The sequence below is a fragment of the Phyllopteryx taeniolatus genome, chromosome 16 (assembly GCF_024500385.1).
Source record: "Phyllopteryx taeniolatus isolate TA_2022b chromosome 16, UOR_Ptae_1.2, whole genome shotgun sequence".
Classification (NCBI taxonomy): Eukaryota; Metazoa; Chordata; class Actinopteri; order Syngnathiformes; family Syngnathidae; genus Phyllopteryx; species Phyllopteryx taeniolatus.
Genome location: NC_084517.1, coordinates 6,403,737 through 6,414,366, shown reverse-complemented (window position 1 = coordinate 6,414,366; position 10,630 = coordinate 6,403,737). Strand labels below are relative to the sequence as shown.

At 43.2% G+C, this 10,630-nt stretch overlaps 1 protein-coding gene across 7 annotated transcripts; it reads right to left on the bottom strand.

Moving 5' to 3' along the window:
- Positions 1-72: 72 nt before the first annotated feature.
- On the bottom strand, positions 73-10,606 carry LOC133466533 (uncharacterized). 7 transcript variants are annotated; one of them, XM_061750346.1, is made up of 11 exons: positions 10,422-10,600; positions 7,944-8,007; positions 6,974-7,039; positions 5,915-5,968; positions 5,739-5,822; positions 5,552-5,657; positions 4,806-4,844; positions 3,931-4,095; positions 3,063-3,178; positions 2,503-2,535; positions 73-1,529 (listed from the first exon to the last, which is right to left on the bottom strand). In XM_061750346.1, exons 1-11 carry the CDS (start codon positions 10,550-10,552, stop codon positions 1,500-1,502), a joined length of 888 nt encoding a protein of 295 aa, XP_061606330.1. In that variant the 5' UTR covers positions 10,553-10,600; the 3' UTR covers positions 73-1,499. The 7 variants fall into 7 exon arrangements, with proteins under 7 accessions (XP_061606330.1, XP_061606329.1, XP_061606336.1 ...); XM_061750345.1 differs by having other exon boundaries at positions 3,931-4,098; positions 10,422-10,599; XM_061750352.1 differs by lacking the exon at positions 10,422-10,600 and adding an exon at positions 9,701-10,052 and having other exon boundaries at positions 3,931-4,098.
- Between the last annotated feature and the right edge of the window lie 24 nt (positions 10,607-10,630).

The window sequence follows — 10,630 nt, the reverse complement described above, 5'->3', positions numbered from 1 at the left end:
AATGGAAGTGATTATTCCAGGTCAAGTGCTGCACAAACAGTAAGCAAGAAGTGTACAGCTACGAAAGCATCATCCTATTTCATGTCAGTTTGTTTTATTGGTTGTAAAACCTGCAATGTATAGTTATATAACGTTGGCATTGGCTGAAACCTCGCATGTCCAAATTTCATATTTTTTCACAAATCAATACTCTTAGTATGTTACGTTGACATATTATTGACCGATCTAAAGTGCTCAAAATGGCTCGCTCTCTTTGCCGGTACAATATTAAAGGCTAGACGTTTTTCTGGTTTCCTGACGTGATGATGCGAGGTTTTCGCCAGACGCCAGCAATAAATAGAATGTCCACATCATATACACACACAGTATATGGATATACATATACAGTAGCATATCATAGCAGTTATTTGGATGGACATTTTAATTTTCCTCACTTAAAAAATAAAATGAAATGAAGCTTATGGCGGGATAAGCCTGTCGACGAAGGTAGGAAGAGCCAGGTCAACATTCCTCCCATTTTGGGAACGCAGCAGACATTAGTGGCTCTTGCAAATGCATCATAGCAGCATGCGTGCTCTTGCTTGCTTCCTCTCAACGCTCCACCTGAAGTGCAAAATCTCGTCACACACGAATGAAAAACACTTCATATTCATTCTGTTCTCCGGCCTTGTTCGCAAACATTCTGATAAAGACTGCTCTCATTTGCTTATACTTGATGCCCCAGATAGGAGTTCTTTTTCAGCTCTTCGCTGTTTTTTCCCCCCACTATCAAAACTATACTTCAGAAAAAAAAGTGTTTGATATTTTTGAAGCAAGAGGTCACAGTGTGATTGTTCACAATTTTTGGGTTTGTTAGCTGTAAATGCTAATGTGGGCTACACAAAGAAGAGTCAGGAAACCATAAAGCATAGAGAAGTATTTTGGGGGCCAGTAAATGAAGCTGAGAGGCGACTGGCCTTTTCCAGGGTTTTGCTGAGGAAAGGAAGGTTGGAGAACAGCCAGGTACTTGTTCAGCTCCTCAGCGACCAGTCCGAGCTTCTTGAGGTCGGGAGAGGTGGAAGCAGTTTTAAAGCCGGAGGGAACTCTTCCTCATGTCCAAGAGGAATTGTTGATGTCGTCATGATGGGACAGAGAGTGGGAAGTGTGCTGGGGGGGGGGCAGGTTGAGGTTGCAGCTCTGGTAACCATTTTCCAGACCAGCGGGGCAACTAGAGTGAAGGAGGAGAGAGAGAGAGAGACACACTCCTCCTGAAGCTTTTCTGACACACATGTATGAAGATATTCGTTTTTATTGACACTGCCAGCCAGAGTAATATGAATTGAACATCTTCATTATTGTTTGTAGTGTCGAACTGTATTGCAGCTCGCTGAGAGCTGTTACTAATATTTTGACCTTCTCATGTGAAGCTTTAAGTAGCTCGCTCTGTGTTAGTGCGGGCATCCGTTTGTTCTCCGGCTCTTTATGCTTGCCAAGTTGTCGCCTCTGCTCTAATGCGTAGCTTATGATGCGGAAACTCCAATGTGCTCCATCTGAAGAGAAAAGAGAGCACAATAAGCCTCCATCTACAGTATACAAAAGTATCATCACATGTGCCGCATCACATCCAAAAAACTAAAAAAAAAGTGCAGGCGGTAAAACTAAAATGATTTATTCAAAACATGAAGAAGCCTACTGGCAGCAGATAACCAAAGAGCGCTTGCAACTAAAACAAGGATCCCGGGGCGGGAAAATATATTTGTCACACACCTAAAAAAAGACAAAAACCGAAATGCGCACCAACTAATGAGATAACGAGGCACTGCTGGACGAGACGCACGTGAAAGAACAAAGCTGACTGGTGGAGACACAACAAGCGATGCCCGAGGACCAGGAGACCACACAGATATTGTTTCCGAAAACTTGAAAGACGCTATGACCGGTTCGACCGGGCACGCGTTGGCATTATAGTCGCCAATGGTGAAGCCGGCGGTGCCGTGAGAGGGGAAAGTGACACGATATGACTTGATAAACATTTACCTCACACTGGCCTCGCGCTACTTCATTTCTTCTCCTATTAGGAGTTTATTACAATTTGATTCTGGTAACTTTCAAACTGTTCATGGAATTGTCCGTTTCGCATTGCAGACTTCGTCCTATTCTGTACAGGTACTGGCCGTGTGTACATGACAATTATGTTAGTGTTTGAAATCCAAACAGACGAAAGGCGAAACGGTCTCTTGAAACATCCATCCGACCGTTTTCCGTACCGCTTAGCCTCACAAGGGTCGCGGGCGTGCTGGAGCACTATCCCAGCTGACTCTAGGCGAGTGGCGGGGTACACCTTGAGCTGGTCGCCAGCCAATCACAGGGCACATACGAACGAACGAACAACCATTCGCACTCACATTCACACCAGATGGTGCTCAGCCCGCTTGAGTGTGTATACAGTCTATACATTTAACTAACACATCAAAGTAGCTGTATCCAAAGTGTGATCTCAATATTATCCTCATTGACACTTACCAGTACTTCAGAATTTGCAGACGCTTTGCCATACTTGAAGAGAAAACAGAAAGTAACCATTAATTCCCTGCACTACGCTGACACAGATACAAATTTGCCCTTTTATGAATGATCAATCATTGCAAAATTCCCCAAAAGTATGATCATTTAGCTATGATCAAATACCTCTAGTATTGCAGGGCAGCTCGAATTAATACATTTCAAGTAATCCAATTGAGGGCAGCCCGCACATGGCGCTAGCGGTTAGCACATCCGCCTCACAGTCGAGAGGTCTCGGATTCGAATCTCGGCTCAGGCCCTCCTGTGTAGATTTGGCAACTGAATGGGGAGGATGTACTCTTGCTTCTTCCCACATTTCAAAAACACGCATGACGACTAAATTGCCCGCAGGCGTGAACGGTCGTTTGGCTATATGTGCCCTGTGATTGGCTGGCGACCAGTCGAGAGCGTACCCTGCCTCTGGTCCAGATGCGGCTGGGATAGGCTCCAATTTCACTGAGGGCTTTTTAAATGATTATGAGCACATTCATCAAACTATCCTGTCACCATTCCGGACTCACCTGCCGCCACATCTTGTCTTGCGTCTTCCGGCGGCGCATGTAAAAGTAAACAGCCAACGGCAAAACCATGGCAAGGGTTGAAGAAATCCCCAATAGAACCGTCAGGATAATCATGTCTGGTCAAAGAAAGACGCATCGATAATTAGCTTTGATGATTTGTTATTTGAACAAAATAACAAAACATGTTGTAATAAACAAGTTAGAAGTTGAGTGGACCCTCAACGTTAACATTTTCTGGACAAAATACAGCTCTTCAATTTCAAACATGAATGATGTCAAGTGAGATTTGAATTATTTCTCAGCATAGTTCGCAATGATTTAGCAAGGTAAGAAACAATCACAATTCAATATGCAACCTCAAGAAAATTCCGAGGAAATCACAATGTCCCATCACCGATAAGCTATTTTTAGAACACACCCGCGGGCTACTCATGCGGTCCTTGGGAGACGACCTGGCGCCCGCAGGTACCGTGTCGGCGAGCCCCGATATAGAGTCTTCAAACGAACCGAACGAGGAAGTCGGAGTACTCGGAGAAGTCCCACGCAAGCCCAAAATCGAATCCCAAAGCTCAGAACTGTGAGGCAGGCATGTAAAGCACTAGAGCATTCCACCGTGTCCTGTACGCTTCGTGTTTATTGGATTTTTTTCTCAATAATGCATGTAAATGAATAACGGAATTGTGAGGGTGACAGTTTGACCCTGGAATGGATTTATTCTTTGTATTATTTACAATGGGAAAAATGTCCTCAATATGAACAAATTACAGATTGACCACCACCGCAAACGGGCTTACGGTCGACCTCAGAGGTCACCTCACTGGGCAAACGATAACACGTTGAAAACACGAAGAGTCACAATCAAACTTACGGTTGCTTTGACAGGCTTTAGACTTCTTGGCATGTTGTTCGTTTCTTCCCAAACGCGTCAATTTTGGCGACACCGCACGTGATGTCGGCAGTGGCGCAGTCTGAGATGACCAAACCGGTGATGTGACTATCGTCTGCGGTGCTGTTGCTGTCGGCAGCGCGGTTGCTGCTGAACGAAGAAATGCCAGGCGATTCAATGAACTCACTTTCGAAAGGAATTCGGTGGCGGTAGCAAGAAATAGAATGTGAGCATTTTGCCATCTGTTACTAAATATATACAGCGATATTGAACATGTCAATATTATATGTGCGGTGACTCAAATGGATATAAATCCAGCCCTTCCGTTGCTCATGAAAGTGTTTCGTTGTGATCTTAATATGGAGTCAACCATCTCGAATCAAATGTCTCCTGCTACAAATGCATTTGGATTGTGTAGATGTGAACATGACTATAGCTGTGTCAAATTGTGTCGTGTAGTCATTGATGATGACTATTACCCGAGCCTATGTAGAACCTACATGCAGATATACACCTTTAGACATTCCTGTAAATTCTACAGTCATTTACAGAGTAATGAACTCGTTTCCACTGCATCATGGGATTTTGGTTGGCGTCGCACAGACTTGCTGTATTGCGCATGCGTCACAATGGTGAAGCGGTGTGGCTCCCAGCACACATTGCGCCATGAAATGGTAAACTGTTGCCGTAATAAAGACGTTGATCATTAACGTTCATGAACGATAAGGATGCGTGTGTGTTTATGTTACTCGTCACATCAACTGCATGTAGCTCATTCTCAGTCGTTTTCTAATACTTCTTGCAAATGTTCAATATTCACCAGAATTTGTGAAAATAAACGATTTGAAACCACTTACCAGCATGCCAGCTTTTCTCAAATAATGGGCAGACACTTTCTGAAGAGGACAGAAGGACAGAAGATATTCCTTACTTTCAGAAAATTCACAATTATTTGGATATCAGCAAATGTTATTTCAATATGATGTAATAGAAGCTTATACTCACCATATTCACAGCCTGCATTGCAAAAGAAAACGTCATTGATCAACTTTTGAATCTCAAGCACATATTCCACAGGTTGCATTCTTCATAGTCCTCACAAAATGACTCAAGTACAGGTGCCTCTCAATAAATTACAACGTCATAGAAAACTTGATTCCAAATGTGAAATTGATTATATACATTCACAACACAGTCAAATAGTTCCTGATTTTATTTTTGGATCCATATATTTGATGATTCAAAACGCAAACGTCACCAACTCAAGAGAGTAGAATTATGTAGGAAGTGGGCTACTCAAAAGTATTTTTTAATGAATATGAAACTACTTTTTTCTCAATAAATTAGACTAATAAATTGCGCTGAATATATTTTTTAGAAAAGGTTTATTTAAAAAAAATTCAATAATAAATAAATAAATACCAAAAAAAAACCCCATCAATTATATGAAACATGTTTTAATTTGACTTTAGTCAAGATGGAGAAGAAATGGAAGGAAATTCAATTCCAAATGAGAGCCGGAAATAAAGCATACAAATCAAATTGCATTTGTGTCCAATGTTTCTCTTATTGGGAGTGCAAATAAAGTGTGTTAGTGTTATACCATTTACAGTTTTATGGAAATCCACCATTTTGGCTAGCAGGCACTTGAAGTGATGAGCATGAACAGAGACATTCCACGCAGGTTGACACTTTTTACGGGATTTCTCCTGGGGTGGGAAAACAAACAAGTTAATAGGGAGCATGCAAACCTATTCTAGTAGTAAATAATATGTGATTTACTCACTCACATGTTTAGGAAAGCAGTCATCCAGCACGTCACACATTATTTTTTGTGAAAAACAGTAGCTTTCTAAAGTACACTCCGCCACATTCTTTCAGGAAAAAGACAAGCGACATAATGCCCCAATGTGAGAGTGCTCGATCAATAAATCGATTCCTTTTGACTGCCGCTTCAGTGACTTACTGTGATGTTCTCTGTGATCACGAGGGAGACCATTTGAAGTTGCGTTGTATTTTTCTGTGTGATCAAAATGAAACAAAACATTCAAGTTTAGGGACGTTTAAATATATGATGTTCGACTTCGGAGGCGTTGTTTCACAGAATTCTCCCCAGGACCTCCTGATAGATTCAACCCAACTCATAAGAGAACTTTCACGAAATCCGCTTTTCAAGAAACATGGAAAAGATGTGGCAAGAAAGGAACAAGACTGTGGCAACCCCACTCTCAGATCAATACCAATTGGCAAACTGCTTATGCAACATTTTGCCACTATTTAACTATCATATTGTTAATTCTGCCTGCTCTGTGCTTGTTTTTCGGACGCGGCACAAACTTGGAGCAGAGTCGACTTGAAATTCCTGCTTAGCGTGGGCAAGGGCCCATGTGACTCTCTACTGGCTGAACAAAATTGACAAAACACTCTAAGAAGTTGTGTTACGAGATTAATGGAACACAAATGATCATTTTTACAAAATGAAAATGATTCATAGCTCCGATCTTAACAGACAAATTTGACAAAACCCCAACTTTTTAAATGGTCCTGCTAACATAATCTGGAGCATATAAATTAAGGAGTTTTCAATGTTGTGCTTGTATCGTACTCAGCGGCCAGACCCTTTCGTAGGAAGTTCTAGATCTTGTTCTATCGTCATATCTACATTCATTTTCCGTACCGCTTCTCCTCACTCGGGTCGCGGGCGTGCTGGAGCTTATCCCGGCTAACTTGGGTACACCCTGGAATGGTGGCCACATATAACCAAACAATCATTCACATTCACACCTACGGAAAATTTAGAGTCTTCAATCGACCTAGCGCGCATGTTTTAGGGACGTGGGAGGAAACCGGAGTACCCGGAGAGAACCCACGCAGGCACGGGGAGAACATGCAAACTCCACGCAGGCGGGGCTGGATTTGAACTCGGGTCCTCAGAACTGCTAACCAGTCGGCCACCGTGCTGCCCAATACTTACACAGTCAAAGAAAAAGAAAAAGAAAAAATAGTCACTTAATAAAACACATACCCATTCGTCCTCTGTAAAATAGTCTTTACAGTCCTCTTTTGATGGTTCAATCAAACTCAGGAATACCTACAACAGACAACTGTGTCAACGGCATCCGACTTGAAAGAGCAACCAAACAGACCAAAAAAATGTCTCGTGAACTCGGCACATCAGAGAAAAGAGTCTTGTTAACAAGCTGGACAGGAAATGAATGGGTTTCAAAAATGGCAAAGTATATGAAATCAGGCATCGAAATGGTCAACAATTGAGACATTCTTTCAGTTTCCAGACGTTGTGGGCGTGTCGCCAAATGCTCTCAAAATCCCGCCTCCCCGGAACTTTCAGCTGTCAATCAAATGAGTGCCTTCTTTCATGGCTCCTAAGCAGGGAAAGGAGAATTTTCCAGCGACGGCGATTGCGCACGGTCTCACGGGCTGCAGAGAAGCAGCCTCTGACCATAAGTTTTCCCTCCTTGAAATTCAGCGGGAAGCATACTGCCAAACTGGTTCCAAAGTGGCTTAAGGATAACAAAGTCAATGTTTTAGAGTGGCCATTGCAAAGGGATGATTTAATCCTAGCGAAAAACTCTGGGCAGACCTGAAGAGGCATATGCGAGCAAGGTGGCCTACCTTCCTGCCGACCATTGTGAGAAGCTTGTTGAAAGATATCCAAAATGTACAGTTTCAAGGCAATGGAAAGTAAGGAAACATTCTCTTTAAAAAAAAAAAAAAAATCAGTCTGTCATGATTCTGGCATTTAGCAAAGAAAAATACATTTGGTAACCCTAATTGACCTAAAATAGGAGCAGTATATTCTGATTTCATGTCAGAAAGTGAGGGAATATCGTGTATGTAAATATCTGGTTGCAATTGTACGCATTATATTCACTAACGGAATGTTTACAATTGTTGTAGAGTCTACACTATACTACCCAGAGTAAAAAATATTTCCTCCTCAAATGTTGCTTGCAAACGACAGAACTGTTACTTACAATGAGACACAGGCGGTTGCCCAAGCTCCACGTCATTCTGGCACCGTGAACATCCAGGCTCACACTGTGAAAGTCGAATAAGTGACAAGAGAAAAGAAACGGACATTGATTAATTCTGACGCGGTTAATAATAACAACAATAATGCAGTCAACGTAAAGAGCACGTTGCGTGATACCCAAAGACACTTTACAATTGCATGCATTATTCATTCACTTGACAGTCACGCCCGAGTGGTGGTAAGCTACTTTTGTAGCCACAGCTGCTCTTGGACATTCTGACGGAAGCGGCTGCCATTCTGCGCCTATGGCCCCTCCGACCGCCACTAAACATCCATTCGTATGCGGTGTGGGTTAAGTGTCTTGCCCAGGGACACAACAACAACGACATGTGCGCCGGCGGGGATACGAACCGATGACCCTCCGCTCGCAGGGCGTGCACGTCAATATGTTTTTTGTAAGAACTCACGATTAGATTTTGTGTAAAAGTTATACTTTTCTAGTTTTTCTCCACACGCTCGTGCAAAATGTTTTTTTTTTTCCAAATTTGCGCATCGCCTCCCTCTCGCTCTCAACCACGCCTTGTCAGCTGATTTTGAGCAGAAGGTGGAGTACCGCCACTGTACTGGTCGCCAGTCGATCACATAAACACAAACAACTATTCACACTCATGGGCAAGTTAGAGTTTTCAATGAACCTAACATGGATGTTGCTGGAATGTGGGAGGAAGCCGGACTTCACAATTGTGAGGCGGATCACTATACTATGCGGCACTGTTAATATACACTAAAAATGTAAATTATTAGTGCAAATAATAACAAATTGGGTTCAAAAAAATAGGTTAACCCCTCTACTGTCCTCTCTCAAGTCAGAAATAAATCTTTCATTTCTGTCTCACTTTTGTTCATTGGTGAGTAGACGTGGGAAGAGTAACTAAAAACCAAACTAAAGTAAGAGTACAAATACAAATACAAGGTACAAATGCAAAAAAAAGCAAATCCAACCAGAGGATGAAAACGCTGAGAACTGATAATCGAGTACTTCCAGTATAAAAGACCAATAAACCGTACATACTGTACTTCTGGCAGGGATGAGACATAGATCTGGCGACAAGCAAGATAGCAAGGAAGGCAATACTCGGTCGGGCGCCTTCTTTCAGCCAACCCGCCTTAAAAATACCAGGGGGCGAAAATCGCACGGTGCGGCAAGGACGCTCCGCTCACCGGCGAACCCTAAGGGAGTGTAGGAGCAAATAGAATGGCGGAACCAGCAGCCAGAAACGCAGCTCACTATTCATGCACTTTTAATATTTAACAGCTGCAAGGGATATGTGGATATGTGGATATGTGGTGCAGACAAAAAGAACATTTCAGATTTCCGCAAATACCATCATCTCATCCACAGTGGTCATTTCAGATATCCACCCAGACATTCTTCTTCCGAGGACAAATTACAATCACTTTTGCCATTCATGTGTAGGGGCGGTACAGTGTACAGATACAGTATCACCAATTCAGTTGCAGATACGATACTACAGTATATCCGCTATGTGAATTACAGATATATGTATTGAATTGATCTACAGTTTTTTTCTGACTATAATTCCAGTTCAAGATATCTTTATGTTGGTTCAGTTCAGGGCTAGCTTTTGAAAGCGCGCGCCATCGGGGCCGGCCGGCGACACAAACGACGACTTGACCCCTCAAATCAAACTCGCACAAGCTTCCTCCGTCCCCCGAAAACATGGAACAGTGGCGAACCTTTACAACGATTACCCCGAGAGAACAACAGTGACTCATCCAGGAGGCCACAGAGGAACTCAGGACCACTTGTAAAGAACCGCAGGCCTCCCTTGCCTCAGTTCGGGTCACTGGTCAGGACACAACGATAAGGAAGAGACAAGAATCTTCACACGTGTGGGAAGACCCTCCATCCGCTAGGCGGCAGTGTCGCTTGTCTCCGTTGATGACTTTTTATGGGAATCCAAGAGTCTATGGTGAAATCCCCGGGAAACCGACCACGGCTGAACAAGGTGGGCAACCGGCATTCCCGTCTTTCGTAAGTACAAGAAAAAGAAAGAAAAACAGTGTTTAAATAATTTTCCATGTTCATGCGGCGGTCCGGGTAGCTCTCAATGATCTATTTGGCAGTAAATGCTCTCAACGGAGATAGCAACACTGCCGCCTAGCGGATGGAGGCGGGACGTCGTCGTGCCATTATCTTGAAAACTTTACGTTTGCCTCAAAAATATCGCACCTTCCTCGATGCCCAAGCAGAAATGAATATTTACGAATGATAAGGCGTGATAACTGCACACACAACATTATAAAACACGTGTAAATGGCGGATATATATGTGTAAATCATTTAGAGACAAATCCCTCCCCATCCGCACATTAAAGTCCGTGTTGTACTCGCCGAGCAGCAACGAGGACATGAACGCAACACAACACTGAACAATGAAGCTTCTTTGAGGACTCACCACGCCGCAGTGTCGCTGTCGATGATGAACTGGATCCGCTTTGATCCGAACAGCGCCCATTTCACTGACAGTTTACTTTCACTTTTACCGTTGGCGCAATGTGGCCAATGAGTCCCGCCCGCCTCGGTCATTCTTCGGCATCTGGTAATGAATAGCAGGATCGCTGAAGCCTATCCCGGCTTGAAGCACACACGCCAAGATGAATCAAA

Excerpts from the sequence above, each read along its gene's own strand:
- LOC133466533 (XM_061750345.1), bottom strand. The coding sequence starts at position 10,552 with ATGACCGAGGCGGGCGGGACTCATTGGCCACATTGCGCCAACGGTAAA. Across the intron at positions 4,845-5,551 it reads TTTCCATAAAACTGTAAATG|AAAGTGTCTGCCCATTATTT; the intron begins GTATAACACTAA and ends TGTCCTCTTCAG. Across the intron at positions 3,179-3,930 it reads TAAAGCCTGTCAAAGCAACC|ACATGATTATCCTGACGGTT; the intron begins GTAAGTTTGATT and ends TTCTTTGACCAG.